Genomic DNA, 25,215 nt, shown 5'->3' with positions numbered 1-25,215 from the left:
GCCGAGCCTGTCTGCCCCATCTTCTCCAAGGATACTGTCCCGGAGGCTTTGCTCTCGGGCTGCTTTTGTGTGTGTATGTGTGTATGATATATCTCAATCTTGATAGTGGCTCCATTCGAGCTTTAAAGGCTGGCGCTGTGGACAACAGGCAAGAGTCAATACAAATAGGTGTTTTTGTGGCAGGTGAAGGGGACAGTATACTCTGGAGTCACACTGTCTGGTGTCAGCCCCACTGTGTGCTACCAGCTTGCCAACCATGGGCAAGTCCCATAACCCCTAAGCCCCCACTTTACCAATGCGCTCCTGTCACATGCAGTTGATGAAAGGAGTAAGTGAGATGTCACACGTACAGCTTGTAGCAGCACACATTGTGTCAGGTACATGCTCAGGAAACATTCCTCTAGAAGGGAAAGAGGGGTCAGAATGAAACCCGCCTCCCACAGTCCCCAGGGAACAGAATTCTGGGTGATCGTACAAGAAAGGACTGGGCCGATGGGGGAACCCACACCCTTCAGGCCCTGGTGTGCCTTCCGAAGGCACTCGGACCTTCATTACCTTCCATGACTTTTTTCTTGCAGCTGAATCGGAGTGACAGTGACAGCTCCACGCTGTCCAAGAAGCCACCTTTTGTTCGAAACTCCTTGGAGAGGCGCAGCGTCCGGATGAAGCGGGTAAGACTGTCTGCTCAAAGCCACTGGTACATCTGCTCCGCCCTCGTTTCCCCAGGCACATCTCCTCACGTCTGACCCTTGCTCCTCGGCCACTGGTTTTAAGAAGGTCACTCTTGTGATCACAATGGTATCCGAGAATGGAAGTTTGTGAACTGTAAGGCCTGTGTAGGCTCTGGGGAAGGTGCCAAAGGGTAAATGTAACTTTATCGTCATGACGAAGTGGTTAGATCAGAGTGCGCCTTCCTGGGTAGAAATCCAGGTCACTGAGAACTAACCAACCCAAGATGTCATGGTCACTGATGGGAACGCGCCTCACACAAGCCTCTGCTCAGTGTGCCGTCCAGCACACTGAGTGGTTAAAGGTTCTGACAGCCCTCCCTGATGGCAGAGGAGCCAGGTACCCCCAGCACCAGCCAGAAGCAGGGAGGCATGAGTGGGCTTCTCTCAGTCCAGCTGGAAACACAGGGAAGAGACCACAGCTGTCCCCATAGAGAAATCTCCCCTTTCCTTATGGACACTGACTGAGGGATCGGGGTGGGGTGGCATTAGGAAAGGACTGATTCCTGAGTGGGACTTTCACCAGCCAGAGCTGCAGGAGAAGCAGAGACGCCCTCCCCTCAAAGCGCTTTTTACGCAGACTTGATAGCAGTCTGGTGAGTTTGTAGAACTAGGAGAAACCCAGAGCCAGAATGTCAGAAGGAGCAGTAGAGAGAGCAGAGGGAAAGGAGGGCGTGCCTACAGCCCCCTGCAAGGGAGGCCTTCTCGGCGCCCCTGCACACCAGCTGCTGGTGGCCAGAATCGGGAATTGGTCCTGTGTCGATCACTCCCTCCCCACCCCCACAAATCTCCAGAAAGAGCCAGAGTGAGCAAGAGAAAGCAATGAAGCAGAGAGGTCACAGGAAAGGGAGAAAATGCTGGCTCTGGGGGACGGTGGACATGGCCTGAGGTGACAGGGACTGCCCACCCCACCCGTCTCCTGTGGCTGGCTGGTGCCGCGGTCTCCTGGGGAGCTTGTTCCCAGGCCACACTCCCAGACAGTTTGATTCAGCCACTGGGCTGGGGCCCCGGAAACAGCATTTAGAACCAGCTGGAGCAGGTGTGCATGCCCCACTCCTGGAGAAATGCCCCTGCAGAAGCTCCCGCTTGCGGCTCCTGCCTGTCCGACAGCTCCCTTCCAAGGCAGCCCCCACGGGAGCTCCCCCTTCTTCGCCTCCTAAGGAAGCCTTTGATGCCGGGTCTGAGCCCATGTTTCCCTCGGGTCCTAAACTATGTCCCGAGGAACAGGAGCATCCAGAGGCCAGGCCAGGGCCCAGGACGCTGCCATCCTTCCACTCACTTCCTGAGCTATGCCTCGTCTGCTTAGGGCCAGTTTCTAAATTGGACATCGGTCAATGCAAAGCAAAGGAATCTTTGTTTCTCAGTTTGAGAACTTGAGCCACATAGATCCTCAGCTGGATTTCTTGACCCTGCCCATGTATAAGCACAGACTAGATAGCGGTCACCCTAGCGAGCCTTATAAAACTGCATTGAGCCGTTTCATGTTCCTGAAAGTGAACTTGTCAGCCTTCGGTGAGGATAGTTCTCCTAGTAATGTCTTAGTACCATTTTTCCAATCTCATTATCGGTCATCATATTTGTTTTTTGCTGCTGCATAACAAATTACGATAAACTCAGCAGCTTAAAATAATATAAATTCATTATCTCACAGTCCCCGCGGGTCAGGAGTTCCGGCCCAGGTTAGCTGGACCCTCTGCTCAGGGTCTCGCCAGGCTGGAATCTAGGTGTTGACTGACTGCATCCCTGTCTGGAGTTTTGACTGGGGAGAGAGTCATATCCTGGCCCCATCAGGGCATCGGCAGGATTCATTCCTTGCATTTTCTTGCCAGCCACAGGCCCGGGCTATTCACAGCTCCTAGGGGGTCACTCTTGGGTCCTTGCCATGTGGCCCTCTTCACAACATACACTGTTTCTTCAAGGCCAGCAGATCTCTGTTCAGGAAGGGCCTAGTTCATCTCCTAAGGGCTCCCTTGATTGGCCAGGCCTACTCAGGATAACCTCCCTTTTGATGAACTCAGAGTCAACTGATTAATTACCTAATCACAGAAGTGACAGTCCATCATATCCACAGGTCCCACCCACACCTGGGAGGGCATTTATTCAGGACGTGGATGTCACAAGGTGGGAATCTTGGAGGCCAGCTTAGAATTCAGTCTCCTACAGTCACTTAATTCTTTTTTAATCATTACTGGTCTTTGATAGGAGAGTTAATGATTATAGTACTTGGGATCTTTTACATACAGATAACTGAAGAACTCAAATATAGCTTGAAAATGAACAGGGGGAGGTTCATTGGCTCATTTAGTGGAGAACAGCAGGATGTTGGAATAGTTTCAGGCATGGATGGGTCTCAGTCCCCCTCTCATGGCACTGCTCTCTCCAGATAGGTTAATTCTTAAACAGGGTCACCCCATGTGGTGGTAAAGATGACCGTGATCAAGTTTCAGGTTTATATCTTGCTGGCTTAACCACCTCTGTGTCCAGACAGCTGGGACCTCACAGGGTTGAGAAAAGGGGCTGAGGTCACGGTGGTAAGGCGCCCAGCACCGGGCCTGGGACATAAAATGCTCAATAAAACATGAGCTGTAGAAGTGGAAGTAATTGGGACGGGGCGGGGGCGGGGCATTCTGAAGTTGTGGAAACCTGCAGATGAAAGGAGGAGGGTATTTGAAGTTCAGGGGGGGTCACGTGGGCTCACTAGTCCCGCCCCCTCACTAAACAGTCAGAGCCGCCTCCGCCCCCGCAGCCGTCATCCTTCAAATCCCTGCGCAACGAGCACCTGATGCGCACCTCGCTGGACCTTGAGTTAGACCTGCAGGCCACCCGAACCTGGCACAGCCAACTGACTCAGGAGATCTCGGTGCTGAAGGAGCTCAAGGAGCAGCTCGAACAAGCCAAGAGCCATGGGGAGAAGGAGCTGCCGCAGGGACTGCGAGAGGATGAGCGCTTCCGCCTGCTGCTGAGGATGCTGGAGAAGCGGGTGAGTGCGGCGCGAAAGGCAGGCGCGGCGGCGCGGTCCACGCTCGGAGGTGATCCGCTGCTGCAAGGGAGCGAGGCCCGAGCTTTGAACGAGTCCTGCAGCCCTGAGGCCCACAGAGAGTGTAGGTCCCTCGTTCCCGTCAGCAGAGGTATCCAGGAACCTCTTTGCCCAGTAAACGTTTTAAGTCGTGTGCAGGCCCTCATTATTCACCATTTATCAAACATTGGTACCTTATCTGTGCTGGAGCACACACTTCAACAGCAAATCTGGAACAGTAAATCTTGACCTGCCTTAGTCCCTGCGCATGTGGTAGCACAGAGCGGTTACCTACGCAGGGGAGAGGGGCAGACATGGCCTGGCTTTGTACCGACTGAGATGCGGGGAATGCGTGCCCGCTCATGGCCCTGCCCTCCTGTCCTGGGTCTGAGAGATTGCAGTGTTGCTCAAGGAAAAAGCGATGACTGCGCAATGGCAATAGCACGCGATGAGTTTTATTAGGGGGTGCTGTTTTCACAAGTGGGAGACGTCCTTCACAGCATGAGACCTCCCAGAGGCAACTTTTCTGGGGCCACTACCTAGACAATTGAGGTAGATAGGAGGGTTGGAGAAGGGGCTCTCCCACCTAGATGACATCACTCAGCAGCAGTAGGAGGGTTCTCTGGGTCAGAGAGCTGCAAAGCAGAAGCAGCTTGGGGTCTTTCATAGCCCTAAGGGTATATCTTATCTCTGACTAGCAGATGTTGGGTGCAGCTTCACGGGGTATGCAAAACAGGAAGGTCCTAAATGGTTTAAAAATCTGCTTGTTTGAGTTATATTTAAAATAATTGGATGGGTGAAAATTTGAGTTGGGTTCCTGTAGGCTTTTGAGCTAACAGGACTCAGACTATCATGAAAAAGAAAACAACACAGGGCCAATAAACAAAGGCCATCTTTGACTCATTTGCTACTCTCGGATTGCCACCCTCAGCAGAAATGACAGACCTTTGCTAGTTCCCTCTGCACACAGCAAGACACAATGCAGAGAACACCGTACAGAGGGTGCCTGCCTAGATCATTGGGAGGGCCTTGAGCGCAGTTGCATGTCTTGAATTGGGTTTCTACCACTTCTTAGTTGACGTTAAAAAGGTTTCTTAACATATCTGGGCCTCAGTTTCCTCAGTTGTAAAACAGAGGTAGTTACAAAATCTACCTTCCTAGGTGGCCCTGAGGATAAGATGAAGTAGCACACAATTCACCAGGCAGCCCTCATCTCTTTACTTCCGACAGGTCCACAGAGGTATTCAGTTCCCTGGCCACTCTCACAGATGATGGGGTCGCTTCCCCTCATATTTTGAATAAAGAGGATCCCACAATGGAAGAGGAAGAGTAGAGATGCCCATTCTGTGACCCTCAGACCTTTTGACTACAATAGACTCCTCATTTGTGCTAGCAAGTTCTTCTTGACTGACCCATTTCCGGAGGCCCTAAGGACTCCCCACCACCTCATCGCTTTGCTTGCTTTGCCTGCAGATGGACCAAGCAGAGCACAAGGGTGAGCTTCAGGCGGACAAGATGATGAGGGCGGCCGCCAAGGATGTGCACAGGCTTCGTGGCCAGAGCTGTAAGGAGCCCCCAGAAGTACAGTCTTTCAGGTAAGCAGGTGGGCCCCCAGCCCGCCCACCTTTCCCTGTCTCACAGCCACCTACCCAGCCTCGGTCTTCTTGCACTACTGCCTGTCCCACGCTCCCCTAGCAGACCACCAGCTCGCTCTCTCTCTGTAACAGACGTTCATCCTCAGCCAAGCCGTCCCTGGCGGTCTGTGCACTCTGCAGCGCATTCCCTCGGCTGTCTGTGTCAGTCCCCACACAACTCGAGCTAATTTGTTAGAGTCTCTTGTTTAATGAATGAGCCACCTGCCCCGGCCTTTCCTCTTAGTGGTTCCATCACCAGCAATTGTGGAGAATCAGCTGAATGATAAATAAGTCGGGGGTGATGGATGCCTGCCGGGCCTCCCTGGCTCTGCCTGCTGCCTGCTGCCTGCCAGGATCTCAGGGAGGTGCCTTCTGGCTGAACCGGACTCAGGCATTTCATAGGAGGGCCTCCCATTCACAGACAACTTTGTGTTTAGACTCTGTTGTCTATTCAGATAAGGCTAAGAAACATTCCTTTGTGGTACATAAACATTTAAAATATTCTGTAATTTGTATAACTTGGACATCTCTTAGTATTTTAACCAATCGAGAATCTATAACAAACACTAGAAGTGGCCCAAATCCCTTTTGAACTCAGAGAGGCCCCTGATTTGAACTGAAGGTCGCTGGTCCTGTTAATGTCCACTAAAGCATTGGTTCTAAACCAGGGATGACTCGGATCCCCTGGGGACATTCGGCAGTGTCTGGGGACATTTTTGGTTGCCACAACTGGAAGGAAGGATGGGGGAACTGCGACTGACATCTAGTGGGCAGAGGCCAGGGGTGCACAGGACAGCCCCCACCACAGAGTTACTCTGCCCATAATATTCACAAGGTGAGGATGGAAACTCTGCTCTAAAGGGATGGCCTCTTTTACAGGGAGAAAATGGCATTTTTCACCCGGCCTCGGATGAATATCCCAGCCCTCTCTGCAGATGACGTCTAATCACCAGAAAAGTATTTCCTTTGTTCCACTGACCACGCTGTGAACGTAGACTGTGGCTAAAGTTATTTATGTGGTGTTATATGAAGGTACTGAGTCACAAGTCCTCTAGCGCTCCTGTCGGTTTGAAGATGAACAGATTTTTTAGTTGGGGTTCTATTATTATTAAAAAAACAAAAACAAAAACAAAAACAAAAAACAAAAACAAAAAAACCAGCATTAAAATGACAAGATTGTATAGTTTGTATATTTAGGAATGTATTTTTGAGAAAGAAAATTTAAATGAACTAAAGCAGTGTTAAGTTGCTGCTCTTCTTAAAATAAAATTGTTTAGATTTTTTTTTTTTCTTGTACAGCTCTACCTTCTAGAGGTTTCACTGCAATAAGTACGTAATGTTTTGGGGACGGTAATCCTAAAAGGACGTCCTATAGACATCACAGCACAGCTGACCTTTCCTACTAAACATATTTTATACAATATTTTTTAAATGCACACGAACTGTTTGGGGGGTTCCGGGGTGCATCTGTGAATCTTCATGAGCTGTGATGTGTTTTTGTGTGGCCGCCTGATGTGGAGTGGGCAGCACGGAGCTGGCAGCAGGCCTGCCCACGCCGGTCTCGGATGCCCAGTGAAGCCACTGAAGTGAGTGAGGGAGGGCTGTGGAAAATTCCTTTCAGTTTTATCTCCATCAATAAAGTGGCCTTTCTGAACGAATTTCCTCTCTCTTTTTCTCTCCCACCCCTCACTTCATCTGTTTCCCTGATTTTTGACTCTTCTCCTTCCCAATCATTTCCTTCCCACCCATCCCTAGGCCAGTGCAGGTGATGTTTTGTTTTTGGTTTGTTTTTGGTTTGTTTTCTTTGCCCGCCCTTCACTCATTTGCTCATTAAATGGAAATGACTGCTCAGCGGGGCTATTGCAGGCGGTTGGAAGTCAGCCTTAAACAAGAAGCGAAATCTCTTCTTCCTTCCTTTCTCTGACATTATTCTGTACGATTTTCCTCAGAGTATGTTGAACCACCAGTCACATCAGAATCACTGGGGGCAGCTTGTTAAAAATACAGACTCCTAGACCCTCCCCCAACCAGGACGGGCCCAGAGACCGGCTTTTATCCACGCGCTCACAGTCAGTCTTATGCAAGCTGCAGTTGGACGGACCAGCTGTATCATGCGAGTGAAGCCCAGGCTGTCCCTCGCCTCCCCACTACATTCCGTACCTGGCTGTTTCTCCTTATGTAGAAGGAACCTACAGTGGCATAGAATCCACCATTATTCCCCATGTGGCTTCCAGGGCTTTTGATAGCCAGGCCTCCCTCCAAATGTCCAGTCCAGTTTCTCACCACCAGCTGGGGCTTCTTTCCCCAGGGTGTCACATCTCCGAACACGCCGGTGTCCGATGCACGCACTCTCTTTTGTGAAATGACATCCCATACATTGAGGGTTGGCTTTGCAGTTTCTTCAAATGAGTATCAGAGTCCCCAATCAATTTCAATACATCCCGAAGCAAAACATTGTTTCACACTGTTCCTCTGGGCTCTGATATCTGCATGGCTCAGAGCTTTGAGACAGCTGCCGTCCTCGAAGACCCTGCCCTTCTGTTAAGTGTGCTGGCAGCAATGATGGAGCAGATGATTCAAGCCAGACAGAGTGACCCATCCCATTGGCTACCAAGGATAGGCATGGGACCCCAGTTGGACCAGTCTAATCTCTTCTACAATTTTCACCTGAAGGTTAGAGACTAGATTTTTCTCTTCCTAAAGCCACCTGTAACCAAGGTTCTAGCTTCTGGGGCCAACCCCACAGAGAAAAGCAGAAGAAGTGGGGAGAGAATGGTATCCTTGGGGTCTGACTTAATTGACACCAGAGGTCAGCTGCATCCTCACTCTATCTGTATAGTCTGTCTAGTGAATCCTGTCGAGTGCTCAATAAAACTGGACCATCGTGCAATGGGATTTTTTCACTCAGTCACACTTTTATCCGTGTTCAGCTTTACCAGCAAGGGTCAGCCCCTCACGTCCCCGCAGCAGCTGCTTCTGTGAAGCAGAGTCCTAAAGGACCTGCTTGTGTTAGGGGGAAAGCTACATGGAGCAAGCACATCCTCCTGCCCAAGAAGTGTGTCTCAGTGTCTCTTCAGCTGATGGAGCATTCCTAGGGAGAACGAGGCCACCCCTTCAGAAGGGGAAGGCCCTCCGTCTGCCGTGGCATCCAATTCCCCATACCTATAAACAGTCACTGCCCAGCCACCAGTACATCCCATTGTTGTTTGCCTGGTGAGAAATTGAAGAATAAATAAACTTCCACTCATAATTGTGTGTATGTGTTCTCCAAAATTTTCAGAAAACAAGATCTTAGAATTGTGAAATGATCTGCTCAAGATCACTCAGATTAATAAATGGCCAGACCTAGGATGCGAACCCGACCTTTGGACTCTGGAATTCATATTCTTTCAACTCTGGTTTCTGTTTGACAGAAGTGTGGTCACATGAGGCTATACTTGAAGGGACTTTGAACATTTGGTTTTCAGGAATAAAGTCATGAAATCCTGTGGTTTCTCTGCATGAAGGCATGGAGAAAGGGAGCGACTAGGATACTAGCCTGAAAAAAGCAGAACTCAATGAATCTGATCATCCCGTTCATAAAACCAACAGTTGCCTTTTGACTACAAATCTTTTGCAATGTGCACACTGCTGGTCTTTGTGCTTCCTGCCTCTGAGAAGGCTGACATGTAAGAGTTGTCCAGCTTACTGCTAATCACATTCGGCTATGGGAGGGTTTCATTCCCACCACTGAGCATTTGCGATTCTAGTTCCTTCTACCTGGTACGCTGTGTCTTCATCCCACCTTGAGACTGTCTTCCCTTTATCACTAATCAGATCTCAGCTCAAGCCTTACCCCCTTGGAGAACCCTCTCCACTGACCCTGGGCTGCCCCATCCGACTTACCTTCCCACAAGTCACCCTGGCACACTGATTTGTTGGCTTCAGAGCACAGTTCCCTAGTCTTGTCTCTGCCCTCGATACTGAAAGATCTTAAAGTAGGGAACTTGTCTTGTTTTCTGTTGGATCTGACAACTAATGGGTCCTTAAAAAATATCCATGGGATGAATGAATGAGATTAAATGTCTGTCTCAGATGAGTTTACTCCCTTCTCCTTTGTCACTATTAATCAGGAAAAAGGAAAATTCTGGGTGGAACAGGAGTACTGAAGGCTTCACCTTTCCCAGTCTCTCCACCACTGCCCATACCCAGTCCGCCTCCTGTTTTCAAATAAATTTAGTTTCTGCCTTAGGCAATTTGCTTTTGCTCCCTCTCTGCCTAGAACCCTTCTTGTATTCATTCAATTAAACAGTTTTTGAGCACAGCTGTGCTCTGGGTGAAGGTTTTTCCAAGCTGGGCTATAAGCCCCCCAGGGTATAGCAAGATACTCTAAGGGGTCTGCAGGCCTGGAAAAGTTAGGAGCATTTCCTGATCCTGAATTTTTGTATACTCCTAAAATTGATTTGCCTGCAAACTCAGTTACCCAAATCTCTTTTTACATTCCACAAGGAAAGGCCTAACACCTCTTCCATTGCCCTTGGTATAAACAGGAACTGAACAAGTTACTCCAAGAGTGTATTTCTCCTGAGGGTGACTCCTTGAGCACCAAGCAAAGGGAGCTTAGTAAGAAGATGGTCCTTACTTCCTGCATTATCTGGAAGGTGGAGATCTATCTGTCCATCAATTTGTCCATCCAGCAACTCGTCCATCCCTCTATCCATCTTACTCTCAAAATTTAGAAATGAGATGACAGAGACATATATGAAGACTTTTATTTGGTTTAAAAGATTAAAATAAAGGCAAAGTTTTTTTTTAAATTAAGTTAATACGATTTGGATTATTTGATCTGACAGAGAACTAGCTTTGCCAATTCATATGGTGGGCATTTTCCATAAGTTGGATGAGCTAAATTTGCAGCTTCACAGTTTTGATGAAATACACGAGAGCACATACACAAGAAGCCACATGCCAGAAAAGCATCCGTGACCTCTATATAAAGTTGTGGCAAGAATTTTCAGATGTCAACTTTAAAAAATCTACACTGGAGTTTTAATTTTAAAAATTCTTTCATGGGGCACAGAAGTGGAAATGTTTAGAGACGGCTGCTTTAAAGTACCGGGGGTCTAAGGAGGAGTGAACAAGACAGTTAAGGCCCCTATCCTCTCAAATGGTATCTCAGGTCAGCAGTTAAAACAATTTTAACTCAAATGTCACCCGCTCAGAGAGGGATTCCCTGACCCAAGTCACTCCACCACATTTCTTCCTGAACATTAAAACTATGTGAGATTGATTATTTACTTTTTTTGTCTAGTGTATCTCTTCACTATGTAACCTCCGTGACAGCGGGGCCCTTGTCCAACGTGTTTCCAGCTTGTGTTCAAGCGCCTGAAATCGTGTCTGGTATATTAACGTGCACAATCAATGCTTGTTGAATAAACAAATTTTGTTAGTTCTGTGCCCATTTCACAGAGGTTCTAGGTCAGTACCCTCTATCCAAGCCAGTCCAAGCACAGAGCAGCTCTGGTCCGATCTCCCCCCCGCCACCACCACCACCCTCAACCTTCTGCCCTCGCCCCAGCGGCGGCACTTGGGGGCGGCAGCCCTCATCCCGGCCGACTTCCCTGCATGGTCTCCCCGCAGCCCAGGAGACAGCACCCAGTCGGCCTCCAAATGGCGAGAGGGGAGGGCTTCCGCTTCCGGTTTAGGGCCGGCCATTTCCGCTTCCGGCCACTTGTTGCGTGAGGCGCTGACAGGAGGATGGCCGGGCTGGTTGCTCAGTGCTCCGCGCGGCTGCAGCAGCAGGTCAGACCGCATGGGGGCCAGTGGAATGGCTTGGAGGGGAGGGACCAGGCCCCGGGGCCCGCCCGAGCAGCGTCGGGGCGGCGGCAGGGAGGCGGGGGTCGCCCTGTTCTCTCCGACGCGGACAGAGGGGTCCCGAGACCCAGGCCCCGCTGCCTCAGAGGCGAACGCCCGCCCAGGAGCCCTTTCCCAGGGGTGGGAGAGGAAGAACCCCTCGGTCCTGGGCCCATGTGACACTGAGGTTCAGCGGAGCACAGGGTCCCGCCCTCTCAACCCCCCACCCCAGACCGGCATCTGCGGTGGGCTGGAGCCTTGCGTGTTCAGTACAGTCTCGCCACCGTGCTCCTTCTGCCCCGCGCGCACGCACGCGCTGGCGGGATGCGGAGGGACAGGCAAAGAGGGAAGGGGGATGAGAGCAGGAGCCCTGGGCCCTGGTGTGCAGCTCGGCCACCGTTCTCTTCATGATGCTGAGCAAGAGTAATTCTAAAAAGCCCATGGAGTGGTTCATTATCAAACAGAAGTTGGCCCTCCGCCTTCGCAGTTACAACTTAAAAGTGAAAGTGCAACAATTCCTTTACATTTTATACTCAGGGAAGGGAGAAACGAAAGTAATTTAAGTACTCTTATCAAAGGAACTGCTTTATAGTACTGAATCAGGAGTCACAGAGTACAAGTTGCTCAAGGAAATTGGCAAGTTCTTTACTGTTCTGAATGTATGTTATCAGTGTGTAGATACAAGTAACTTTTCACTAAGTTAGGGTAAAAGTTACAGAGATCATTTCTGAAGTGTTTAGCCCAACATCTGGAACATAATGTATATTTATTTATGTAAACTTTTGGGGGGCTGTATTTATGTCCTGGTAAACATTCTGCAGTTTCACGTGAGGCCTCCCTCAGTAATACAATAAGGTGGGAAGCTTTACTTTCTGAATTAGCATATCTTTAAGTTTTTAGTTAAAAGCCTGGTGGAGGACCTAAGACACTGGAAACAAAGGGGGGAAAATGGGGAAATAGTTTTGTCGCACAGAGGACAAAAGGCAAACATTTAAGCCAAGGAAAGAAACTAGGGATATGAGGCTTGTCCCATCGTGTGCTTAACACTCCTGTTTCTCTGCCCCAACATACTTAAGTTTTTCATATTATCAAGGGTAGTATGCTGACGTCATCAAAGACCTTGAGGAAGTGAAAGTTCATTCCAATCACCTTTGCCACGCCCTGGTGGAGAGAGGAAACGAAGAACTTTATGGTACAGTTTATTAGATCATGAGGTCTTCAGTCATACTGAGCTGAACAAAGTGCCTTTTCTTTCATAGGAAAAAGAAATTAAGTCTCTGACTGCTGAAATTGATCGGTTGAAAAACTGTGGCTGTTTAGAAGCTTCTCCAAATTTGGAGCAGTTGCAGGAAGAAAATTTAAAATTAAAGTATCGACTGAATATCCTTCGAAAGGTGAGTACTCTGGGTTCTGGTTTCTTCCTATAACTTGAATTATTACATCTTTTTTTAAAACTGTTATCAAAGATTCTGAAAGTTTACCCTGATGAATTTGGAAAGAGGGGAAAAGAACCCTGTTTTCCCTGCCCGAGGCAGATTAGGACTAAGTTATTGGTGCAGGTAATGGAGAAGTTGGTGGGGTCCTGTCTTCCCAGGGGCCATTGAAATGTTTCATCATACTAAATGTTTGGCTGGCTTAACGTTGGCTCTAAGTAGAGTTGAGACATTTCTTTCAACAGTTTGTGCCTGTGCCTTTTTTAAAAATTATTTTTTGAATTTTAAATAATTGCCTCAATCAAAGGGAAATGTGTTAAATCACAGTCACACATAACCACTTCACTACCCTAAGTTGGTTATTTTACAATTTTATTTTTATATTTTTCAGTGTCATAGCGGCTGGGGTTTTTTTCCACTTAATATTTCAGAACTTTTTTTTCCCATGAAGCTTGTGCTGTATTTGTTATTTAATGACCTCAAAATCTAATAGTGTTTATCAGTTGTATCAAAAAATTTGAACTTGCTTCATTTGGAGTTTAATTTTTTGGCCTGCCCTTCAGGTCAGCAGATGACACATCCTAGAGGATGACCTCATTCCCGTAATTGTTATCCTGTGTGTGTTTACTGCTTTTAGTCAAGCTGAACTGGCACTGTATCTTATTTATTTATCTTCGACTCTGCCTGCCCCACTCCCACAAAGCCTTTTTTATTACCTATGTGTGAGCTCTTCTGCTTCAAATAGCTTTGTCTTTGAGTCTTCTAAAATCACAAAATTCCTTTTTCACGGAATCTTCCCCAAAATATCTCACCTTTCTGATTACCTCATTTGTTCCACACTTATTTATACTCACTTTTGTATTTATTTCAATTCAAAAATATTATTAAATGTCTTATATGTGGTAGTGGCTTTGACGGAAAAGATAATAAAGGAAGTACAGTATATTGTATCCATAATACAGATTAGCCCTATACTTGATCTTAGCCAAAAGGCTGAGAAGTAATACAAATTAGCTCTAGTGTGTAAATAGGAGAGTACTGTCAGTGTAATGTGGAAGGCACTTTCTCTATGTGACCTACTGAGTAACAGCGGTGAGCTGAGCACAAGGTACGCAAACACAGAAAATAGCAAGCCACAGAAGAAAAACACTACAGTGCGGGATACCCATTTGCCCTACCTTCTGTCCCTGGCTCACTTTGGCCAGATGCTCTGACTTAGAAACACTTATTAGGTGGTGGTTTCAGAGGCTTTTTACCCTTGTTTGCATTAACTCAGCAGCTTCAACTCTTCCTTATTCCTCTTTCATTGAGTTGTCCTCATCTTTTTTTAAGATAAAGTTTCATATTTATTTAGCACTTACTAGGAATTACAGATACCTTTTTAACAGTGATGATTTTCAAGATTGCTATTGTGATAGTGCTCTTGTTACAAAATCACATTTTGAGTAATCTGCTTCTGATGCTAATTTTCTTATAAGCTCTTATTTTTAAGATGTAATTTTTTGCATAACGTGAGATGTTTCAGAAAGCTTATCTTTATTGCAGAGCTTACCATTTTGGGGGGAGAAAAGACTTGCACATGTGAAATAGGTTGGGGGAAAGTATTAAATGTAATCAAATACTAAATTACGTGGTGCAGAAATCAAGTACAATGGATTCATATATGTGTTTACATATATACACACAAAACAGACATATACCAAATTTTATACAAACTTTAGAGAAGTTAAGAACATGATAAGTCAGCCCTTTACACACTCCACTTTCAGTTTCTGTTCTGATGAAATAACTGTGGAAGGAGAACTCAGGAATTCCCCATGTATGTCTTAGATACCGTGGGATAGACTTGTCCTATTACCTTTCTCAGCATCTCTGAGATATGAGAGTGTTATACTATGAATGTATGTTACCTTTTGGTTCTTCTCAAGATATTTGAAGGTTTCTCAAATGGGGGGAGGGTGGATTTTATATGGTAATTTAGTATTTTATTGACTTTTTTTCATTCTTTTCTTACAGAGTCTTCAAGCAGAAAGGAACAGACCAACCAAAAATATGATTAACATCAACAGCCGCCTACAGGAGGTCTTTGGTTGTGCCATTAAGGCTGCGTATCCAGATTTGGAAAATCCTCCTTTAATAGTGACACCAAGTCAACAGCCCAAGTTTGGGGACTATCAGTGTAATAGTGCTATGGGTATCTCTCAGGTAATTGTATTATTATGAAGTGCTCTTGGTGATTTGTTTTTCTTAAGCATTATCATTATCATTATCATAAACATAAATAGCAACACTTGCACAATTCTGAAAAACTTGAGGAAGGGACATGTATGTTTTTAATTTTTAAAAAAGCACAGATTTGAATATTCAGTTAAATGTTTAAGGGCAATTAGTTGGTACTGTTTTATTTTGGTACTTCCTCCTTGTTGTGTCCAGGTTTGCTGTGTTTTGCTGGTGAGAGTCAGAAGATGAGGAATTAAAAGTTAGCCACTTGGCATCCAGCATTTTTGTCAGATATTTGATGCAGCTGTGGTGTCTTTGAGGCGGGCTTACGTATTTCATTTTCAGTCAAACTAATTTCCTATTTTTAATAGCTACATTGTCTAATGTGTTTGTGGTTAATTGCCCCTGGTTTGGGACTTTTTGCTTTCCTTTCATTGTTAAATAGAAAGGGTTAATCTAAAGAGTTCAAATTTTTTTCCCAGATAATTTTTATGTGTCTGTGTTGGGGTTAAGTATTTAAGGGTGCTGTTTATCATTCAAGTCCACATATTGCACACTGTCATGATTTGAAAATTAGAAATATAAATATCTTGGAAACAGGCATAATAACTAAAGACTTTGCTGCATCTTCATAAAAAAGTTATAGATGTTTGTGGCAACTCATTTTGAAATGGAGATCACGTGGTTTGGGCACTTTCGTGTTTCTCTTAAGACTGACTATTGATGCTCAGTGCTTTAGTCATTTATAAAATCATTGGACTTCTCTGCTTCTGCCTTCTGATCAGTCTAATGTCAGATGCATCTAATGCTTTGTCAGTTGTGCATTTCTGAGTAACTTGCTGAAATGTGTTGTATAATGAATTGTTTTATATTATATTATAGATGCTCAAAACCAAGGAACAGAAAGTTAATCCAAGAGAAATTGCCGAAAGCATTACCAAACACCTCCCAGACAATGAATGTATTGAAAAAGTTGAAATTGCTGGTCCTGGTATGACAATGTTACCCTTTATCTTAAGTAGTTGTATTGATGCTGAGTCCTTTTTGAAATAAAAAATGAAAAACATTTTTAAATATAAATGTAGGAATAAGACTTGTATGCTGAAAAAGATGGTTGAAAGCACTTTGGATTGAGAGGTAGGAAACTGAGGTTTAATCTAGACATAGGTGCCTGACCTTGGATGAGTTCCTTTATCTCCTTGTGATTCAGGTTTTCATTAGCAAAGAAGAAACAGGTAATGGTAGGTAAATTTGTGGTGAAAGGGCTATCTGTTTTCTGTTAAGAGGTGAACAGATCGTTTGCTGAGAGTGAAAAGGCCCTGAATTAAGTAAGAAGCTTTCAGGAGAGTGGTGTGGTTTGAAGTAGATGCTGAAACAGGGAGCTGACAAGAGAGCTCAAGTCAGGGCCCCGAGTGGTATTGGAATCCCGAAGCGTTTCGCCAGAGCCACATCAGCGCTCTGGAGCCCGAAGTGAGAAAGCCTTTGGGAGTGAGCAGTTCTTCCACATAGAAAGCTATCTGATTTTTGTTTTACTCTCTACTGTTCATTAGGTTTTATTAATGTCCACTTAAGAAAAGACTTTGTATCAGGACAGTTGACCAATCTCTTGGTGAATGGCGTTCAACTACCTGCACTTGGAGAGAATAAAAAGGTATATGTACATTTTTCAATTGATATTAATATATAGCTTAGAAATGTGTGATAAGTGCTGTAACTGGAAATGGCTTTCACTTATATTGAGATTTAATCATTGATATTTGAGATTATGAACCTAACTGTGATATAGCCTGTTTCCTGGGTCTTGCTTATTATATGATTCTTCTTTTCACTTCATTCCAGGAGACACTTGAGGTGGCCAGGTGATATTTTTGAGCTGTCACTGAAATAGAGGATAGATAACTTATATAAACGAATTTGATTCTTTTTCAGTTAATGGTAGATGAGTAGACTCATCAGAAATCCTAGCAAGCCAAGCTACTGTTTGTCTGAGTTTTATTATTAAATATGTTGTTATTGAATATGTTAGCAGAATAAAAAGTTTATACCCCTCTAAAAATGTTTTATTGAATATATTTGACGTATAACATTGTGTAAATTTTTAAGGTGTGCAGCGTGTTACTTTGATTCGTTTATATATTATGATTGCCTTTGTAATATTTGTAATTATGTAATTTATCATATTACATAATTACAGTACAATATCGTTGCCTATAAAAATCTCTTTGCTTTCTATCCCAGGTTGTAGTTGACTTTTCATCTCCCAACATAGCTAAAGAGATGCATGTAGGCCATCTCAGGTCAACTATCATAGGAGAGAGCATGTGCCGCCTCTTTGAATTTGCAGGATATGACGTGCTGAGGTGTGTACTCTTGCCTTTTGAGATTTCTATAGAAATGACAGATGTCCTTTGAGAATCTTGGACTAAGTGATTCATAAGTGTGGTTCTGCTTCTAGTCACCCAGTAGGCTTTTAAAATAAATTGTGTCTCAGGCCTCTCCTCTGAACTAACAACTTTTTAGAATCTCTTGGGGGTGGAACCAAGGAAAAACACCCCCCACCCTTCATTCCAAAAATAGTTCTTGAGTGCCTCCTGCATACCAGGGGTTTACATTCTAGTACTGGCAGAGGTAGGCAAGGGACAAATTATGCTGGGCCTTGTAGGCCGTAATACGAAATTGGGATTTTATTCGTAAGTGTGATGGGAAGCTACAGGAGAGTATTAATTAGTAGAGCACTATCTAGGCATATCCCGGAGATATTGCAGATTCAGTTCCAGACCATCAGAGTAAAGAGTCATAATTTTTTTTGCTGGTGGAAGGTCTTGCCTTCAATTTGTTAAAAACGCAACATCTGTGAGGTACAGTAAAGCGGAGTGCAATAAAATGGAATGTGCCTATAATCAAAGATTACTCTGGCTTCTGTGAAGAAGCTAGACAAAGAAGGGAAAGCTATAGTAATAAGTTAGAAGGCTATTATAATAACCCAGTTAAGAGATAATCTAGTGGTTTGAGATTAGTTAAAAGCAGTGAGAGATGAGAAGTGGTTTGATTGACATACATTTGAAAGATTTTGTCCATTGACATTTGAGAACCACTAGTATAAATTATACTCAGATAATTGCTTGAAATGTTAAATTTTCATAAAATTGTGGTAATGACCAACATTGGCTCAGTTGTCATTGTCCTAGTCAGCTACACATAAACAGATCACAATCCATTGATAGAAACTTCTTTCATTTAGCAAATCCTGCTCTGAGCAGCCTCTGTTAACTGGGTGTACATTGCTAAACATAACATTGTGTTTGCCTCTCCTGGAGCTTGTAGACAGGTTGAGGAAACAATTGAGTAAACAAGATACTATTAAATGTAATGTCCTGGCAGTTAAACATTAGCAGTTTCCAATGGAATATAATTCCCCTAATTTAAACATGTTTATCGTTTTAAAATTTTATGTTTTCTGGTTGGTATTAGATTAAACCATATAGGAGATTGGGGGACCCAGTTTGGCATGCTCATCGCTCACCTGCAAGATAAATTTCCAGATTACCTAACAGTTTCACCTCCTATTGGGGATCTTCAGGCTTTTTATAAGGTTTGATACAATTTATTGTTATATTATTTGTGTTTTAACCATTCATTATAATCGTTTTCCTTAGGGAGTTCAGAATGGTATTTGAAGCTACTGTGGGGTTAAATAAATGTTGCTAAACTCCCCACCTCTTAAGGTATCATCTTTGCTTCTGTATTGGTGTACACTAAAAATTGAATTCTACCACATTACCTGTTAAGCGAATTTAGGAGTTTGTTAATCAGAATACATTTTAGTATTTAAGTGTTTTTGATACTGTTGTTTTCTTCTTGATGTTATATATTTTTTAAATGTTATTAAGTATATGTAAATCTGTTTTAAAAGACAGATTTACCATAATCCATAATTTTAAATTAATCACTGTGGTCAACTTTCTTTGATTTTTTTGACTTATCTTTATATCTAAACATTGATTATGTCATTTTTGATAATGTCATTTTTGTATTGCATTTATTTAACATTATAAACTCATGTTACTTTATGATATGACTGCACATCATTTCGTTGGATTGGTGTACTAAAGTTTGCATTCATCTTTGATGTTGATTTTTTTCCTTTTTTGGAGGGCTCCTATCTGTGAACAACTTTTTATTTATGGGTTTTATCCCTTTTTAAAATTATTTCCTTATGATAACAGCTTCCCAAGAATAGGATTACTTTATTAAAATGTAAACATTTGTGGAGTTTATTGTTTGTTTTGGGGAGGTTTTTTTTGTCTTTGATAAATATTTTCTGATGAAAAAATTGAAAACAACCAAAATATTTACTAATGTGAAACAGGTAAAATAACTAATGTTATAATCACCTGTTGGAATTCTGTGTTCTGAATATAATCAGTATGAATGCAAGGAAATGTTTGTAATACATTGTTAAATTTTAAAACCACAGTAAAAAATCCATATACTTCCAGTTTTTTGATAAAACACATAGGTGTGTATTTGCAAAGAAATGTCTAGGATTATTCACCAATATGTATGTTGTTACTGGTTAGTTTGGGGTGAGATTAACTACACACAGACACACACACACACACACACACACACACACACACACACACACATTTTATAGTAAGCATGTGTTGCTTTCAAAATAGAAATAAAACAATGAAAGGAATTTTTAATTACAAAAAAAAAAAAAAAACTCATTCAGGACCACATCCAGAATGGAAAATAGAGCCCAGAAAAATCATTCCTGCCTGTTAGCTATTCTTTATTGCTCTCCTGGAACACAAAAGCATTGGTGCGAGTAGGCTTTTCTGATGTAGAAAAGTGGAGGTAGCACTATGGTGAGAATTTTCGGGAAAAAATAATTTCAAATGAAATAATAGGGTTCTTTCACACACTCATTTGTAACAGTATTTTTAAATATTGAGATAGAGCACTTCTATTGTTTTTGTTCTAGTATTCTAAATTTTCACTTTTTCCTCGCTCTTTGATTTTTTTTGTGGGGTTCGTTTGTTTTTTGAGAAATGAACAAAGTTTTAATATAGAAATATAGTTGACTCTATTACAAACCTTATTACTTTTTTTTTTTTTTTAAAGGAATCCAAGAAGAGGTTTGATACTGAGGAGGAATTTAAAAAGCGAGCGTACCAGTGTGTGGTTCTGCTCCAGAGTAAAAATCCAGATATCATCAAAGCCTGGAAGCTTATCTGTGATGTTTCCCGCCAAGGTAAGTTTCTGGGCTTTGTTCATTCATTCAACAAATACTATTACATGTAGTTTCCTTGAGTCTTTATTCAGAATTGACCTTAAATAACATGTTAAATTTCCAAGGACTAGCAAATAAATTTTTTTCTTAAATATTTTCTAAAACTAAAACAACTGTTAAGAAAGTTTATTAAGACAGGTGCAAAATTTAACTTTCTCAGTAGTCAGCAAAAATTAATTGGGAAAGCAGAAAAAAAAAGATCCTATTCACAATAGCAACTAAAGCTATAAAACCCTTAGAAATAAATTTACTCAGAAATGTGGAAGACCAAGACGAAGAAAATCCACAATAGATATAGTAGAATATTTGTGTAGAATATCATGCAAAGTTCCCTAGTTCTCCAAATTCATTTGTTGTTTTAGACAATTTCAGGTTTTCGAACTTGACAAAGTAATTTTAAAGGTTACTCTGAAGAATAAATGGACAAGAACAGCCAGTAGATCTTTGAAAAAGAAGACTAATGATGGCTGTTTTCAGCACTAGGTAGTAAAATGTTTTATAATGTGCTACTATAGGTAATACTATTTTGGATGCATGGCTAGACAGGTAAATGGTACGAATTATGAAAAACTATAAGAAAATTTAGTAAATATTTGATCTCCAAATAGGAAAGGCTTTTATTTCTTTTTTTCTTCTCGTTTACATTACATTTTTTTTAAGGTACACAAAAAGCACATGTTCTTTATAGACAAACAATAAATGTAGACAGGAAAAAAAGAAAACAATAATTATCTATAGTCCTACCAACTGTTAATATTTTGATGTGTGTTTTACTATATTCTTTTCACATTTTAAAATGGCAGTATGTGTATAGTGCTCTGTATCATACATTTTTAATACAATGAATTTTTTTCCAGATAACGAAAGATGCATATTTCTTATTCATTTAAATTCTTAACCATTTTCTTTGGTGACTTTTTCTTAGAGTTTAATAAAATCTATGATGCCCTGGACATCTCATTAATAGAGAGGGGAGAATCCTTCTATCAAGATAGGATGAATGACATCGTAAAGGAATTTGAAGATAAAGGTGGGTATTCTTCAACTTTTATGGAAAATTTCAAAGGCAAAAGTGAGAGAATATTATAATGCCTCCACGAGCGTGTCACCCAGCTTCAACAATTATGAATACAGGCCAATCTTATTATGTTTATTCACTGCTTACATTATATAATTTTATCTATAACTGTTTTAGTATGTGTCTGTAAAAGACGCTTTCTCTCCAAAATCACAATACCATTATCACTTCATAAAAATTAATAATGCTTTCTTAATATTATTAAATAGCCAGCCAGAAGTTAAATTTCACAAATTGATTTATAATCTTTTTTAATCATGAGGGTTTTCCTGTCTGAACATGATACTTGTTTGACATATATCTTAAGTTGCTTGAATCCGTAGGTATCTCTTTCTCCCTCCCCATTTTTTTTTATTGTTAAAGAAACTGAGTCATTTTTTAACAGAATTTCCCATACAGTGTTATTTAACATAATTCCTCTCTCTGTATTTTCTAAAGAGACTTGATGAAATTCTGGTTTGTATTCTCTTTTCTTTTTTTGTTTTGTTTTTTGTTTATTTGCAAGAATGCAAACAATGTCTAATTGGCTCTTTTGGTGATGTGAAGATGGATTAGTGGGTTCAGGTGTTGTCAGCCTGATTTACCCTTAAATTTCCACATTAGACTTTCCCCTAGTGGTTTTAGCAACTTTTGATGATCATGACTTTGATCCATACTTCATTAGAGGTTTAAAAGGGTAGTATTGTACATTCCTTCTCTGTTACCTGGAATTCTCCCGTTACATAATTATTTTGGTTATCCTGAGGTACAGTCCCTATAAGGCAAGCAGTATAAATGCTTTATTATTTTTACTTATCAGTTTTCAGAATAATTATTTTTTTAGCATCTTCCCGATATGACAACTAAGTTGTTTTTAGCATTATTATAATAAAAATTTTAGAGACTCTTATTTTAATGATGATAAAAAAGGCACAGAGAAGTTAGTAAATTCCCAAGGTCACATAGCTAATAAGTGATAAGTCTGAGATTCAAACCTATGCACTTCAAATATAGCTGTTTTTATCATCACGTTCTTTCAGTACATTTTAAGAGGTAATGATAAAAATTTCCAGAGGAAGGCTATGGCTCCAGCTTGAAAGCAGAGCGTGGATTTACATGTTCTGCAACTGAGCAGGTGGGCTCCAGTGAGGTGTTCTACAAAGTGTTTGGAAGCCAAGTGTAGTGTGAGTCCACAAAACTGCCGGGATATTTCACCTGTACCCTGAACACCCTGTGTGTCCAGACAACTTTGACAATAACCATTTTCCAAGGCTCACAGTAGTAGGTCACTATGAGAAAAAAAAATGTGATTTTTTGAGCTCGCTAATAAATATCCTGTAATGGCTAAGCATTTATATTCCTTGAGGGTTCTTTTAACATTATTAATAAAGATTGTTTTTCTAGGATTTGTACAAGTGGATGATGGCAGAAAGATTGTATTTGTCCCAGGATGTTCCATACCATTAACCATAGTAAAATCAGATGGAGGTTATACTTATGATACATCTGATCTGGCTGCTCTTAAACAAAGACTGTTTGAGGAAAAAGCACATATGATTATCTATGTGGTGGACAGTGGACAAGTGAGTCTGTAGATTTGTGTATGTTCTTACATTGTCTGGAGGTGAGATGGCGTGGTGAGGTTCGTGGCGTATGACATTTGAGGACTACAAATTTTCCCCAAAATGCAAAACAGTTTTATAACATAGGTGAAAGAACAAGGGTTGGATTTGTCCAAACTTAGAAACGTCCCAGCCAGCTTTTCAGCCTATCTCCATAAACTGGAATTGGGGTTACTCCTCTGAACCGCAGTGACCATCCCTGTCTGAAAGGGTGGTCGTGAGACATGAAATTTAATTGAAATTAGTGCACGTGAACCTGCCCTATATTCAGTTGCTTTAAAAACCTTTGAAAATAGAAAATGTAACAGTCCTGCTCTTATTGTTTCTCATTTATAGGGAATAAAAAAGAGCTTGTATAATTTTACTTGCCTTACAAGTTTTGTGAGTGATTTGAGTTTTCCAGATCTTTATCCTTAAACACAAGAGTTTTAGGTCACTTCGTTGTTATTAGAAAGTTTAGCGAGTAACTTGCTACTTCTGTTCCTTTGTAGTCTGTGCACTTCCAGGCAATATTTGCTGCTGCTCAGATGATTGGTTGGTATGACCCTAAAGTAACTCGAGTGTCTCATGCTGGATTTGGTGTGGTGCTGGGGGAAGACAAGTAAGTCTGGAATATCTAAAGACGGTAATGACATACCTGAGCCCCACATTTTTTGGAAGAGGCTCATTTCATTTGCTACCATATTAAATTAAATTTTGTTTACAGTTATTTTTAATCTGCATATACTCAAATCATGAACCAACTGAGCTATATCCTATCACTCACTCTTGGAGAATGTAGTGTTTTAGAGAGATTTGTACAAAGTCAAAAGAAAACCAGACTATAGACTTAATAGATTATAAAGAGGGTTTCCATTCTCACAGATCTACATTGTAATATCTATCACAATATCTCCTCAGATTTCAAAAAAAATATTCAGCAGTATATTTCAAGCATTTTGTAAATGTTTGTTTTTCTTCACAGTTGAACACCTGGCCAACAGATTTATAGAGGTTCTAATTGAGTTTTAAGACTCATGGCTTTTTATGCTCATCTCAAAAATATTAAGTTTATTGAGACCTACATGTTAATATCCATACTTTCAGTTTTTCTGTTTTCCAATTCTTTCCCTACATTCTGTCAATGTTTATGAAATAAGATAAATACAAGCAAATATTTATAGACAGTATTCATCAATTCTAAGGCACAGAATTTTTAACAGTGTCTTGGGATCACTTAGCTGTTTAATCGGCATGTCTTTGAAATCTGTGGCATTTTAGATTAGGTGACACAGCCCAAATACTACCATCACACAAAGATGATAATGATTCTACAAACCACATCAAGTAGCCAATGGCCAGCAGTCCTTACTAAGCATATAAAGGCAAGCTAGGTGTGCCAGGGTATAAGTATGATATATGAATCATCTGTAAAGCTGTACTTTTTTGGACTCAGAAGACACCGGGTTCTTACTTATTATGGTGTACCTGCTCCTAAGAAAGTGCTTAAAATCTACCCAATGAGTTAGATGTTGCTTATAGTACCTTAGTTTCTCAACTGTTCAGTTTTTGGACTAACATTTAGATGATTATTTCCAACGTTTGAGTGAAATTATTAAATTTGCTTTTGTTCCAGGTATTTATCACGAATATTCACATCTTGGCATTTAACTTGTTTATCATGTAATGGCTAAGGAATTTTTTTCTTGAGTCTTTTTTCATTGTAGTTTTATATTTCTACACTTTCAGTGTCATGTAATTTTGGCATTGTATACCATTGAAAATGAAGAATAATTTCAATGATAGTACTGGACCTCCTTGCCCTGGCAGCCTACCATATTTTAAATATTTGCATTAAAATGCTCACAGATTCTGCCACCTATTCTTTAGTGAGATTTTTCTGTTTAAGACTTTTTACAATAAATAATTAGCCTTTTATTTAATCATCATTTAATTATCATCCTGTTACTTCATGTACACCTGTTTTTCGAGCACCTGCTGTGCATGGCATTGGCTGGGTGCTCCATGGTATATACACACGAAGATACATAGAACATGGCCTTTTCCCTGAAGGAGCCTATTACCTAAGGCACTTCTCTTTGGATCCTGTTAAAATACACATTTCAGGCCCCACCAGTGGAGTTATTAACTTATTAGGTCTAACATGGGTATTAGGCTGCTTTTTTGAAAGCTCCTTTGGTATTCAGATACGCATCCCTCCACAGGTCAGAGGAGTTGACACAAAAAAACAAAAATTCAAGGCAGGCACAAGTAGGGAGTAATAAAATAGACCAGTTATTGCAAAGTAGAGATGTTAAGGAAAGCTGGGTTTGAGGTTAGATATCATTTCACCAGACGTTAAGATTTGGAAGTGTTTGGACACTGAAGAAGAAGG

At 41.8% G+C, this 25,215-nt stretch overlaps 2 protein-coding genes across 3 annotated transcripts in view; both read left to right on the top strand.

Annotated features, from left to right (window-relative positions):
- WWC1 (WW and C2 domain containing 1) overlaps positions 1 to 7,302 on the top strand; it is a 134,226-nt gene extending 126,924 nt beyond the window's left edge. Inside the window, exons 19-22 of the mRNA XM_011356776.2 lie at positions 579 to 671; positions 3,475 to 3,708; positions 5,218 to 5,339; positions 6,258 to 7,302. Of these exons, the coding sequence (XP_011355078.1) occupies positions 579 to 671; positions 3,475 to 3,708; positions 5,218 to 5,339; positions 6,258 to 6,324 (516 nt within the window). The 3' untranslated portion in view covers positions 6,325 to 7,302. The remainder of the gene's footprint in view (positions 1 to 578; positions 672 to 3,474; positions 3,709 to 5,217; positions 5,340 to 6,257) is intronic.
- A 3,717-nt stretch (positions 7,303 to 11,019) lies between these two features.
- RARS (arginyl-tRNA synthetase) lies at positions 11,020 to 23,473 on the top strand. 2 transcript variants are annotated; one of them, XM_011356695.2, is made up of 11 exons: positions 11,020 to 11,159; positions 12,470 to 12,604; positions 14,660 to 14,848; positions 15,746 to 15,854; positions 16,414 to 16,514; positions 17,102 to 17,223; positions 18,335 to 18,455; positions 19,994 to 20,123; positions 21,088 to 21,192; positions 22,624 to 22,802; positions 23,333 to 23,473. In XM_011356695.2, the coding sequence occupies exons 1-11, from the start codon at positions 11,115 to 11,117 to the stop codon at positions 23,444 to 23,446; spliced, it is 1,350 nt and encodes a 449-aa protein (XP_011354997.1). In that variant the 5' UTR covers positions 11,020 to 11,114; the 3' UTR covers positions 23,447 to 23,473. The 2 variants fall into 2 exon arrangements, with proteins under 2 accessions (XP_011354997.1, XP_023384370.1); XM_023528602.1 differs by lacking the exons at positions 11,020 to 11,159; positions 12,470 to 12,604 and adding an exon at positions 14,465 to 14,544.
- Positions 23,474 to 25,215: the final 1,742 nt, after the last annotated feature.

This window comes from Pteropus vampyrus, unplaced genomic scaffold, assembly GCF_000151845.1.
Source record: "Pteropus vampyrus isolate Shadow unplaced genomic scaffold, Pvam_2.0 Scaffold30, whole genome shotgun sequence".
In the NCBI taxonomy this organism is placed as follows: Eukaryota; Metazoa; Chordata; class Mammalia; order Chiroptera; family Pteropodidae; genus Pteropus; species Pteropus vampyrus.
Note: the sequence above shows the minus strand (reverse complement) of the source record. Positions and strands in the feature narration are given on the sequence as shown.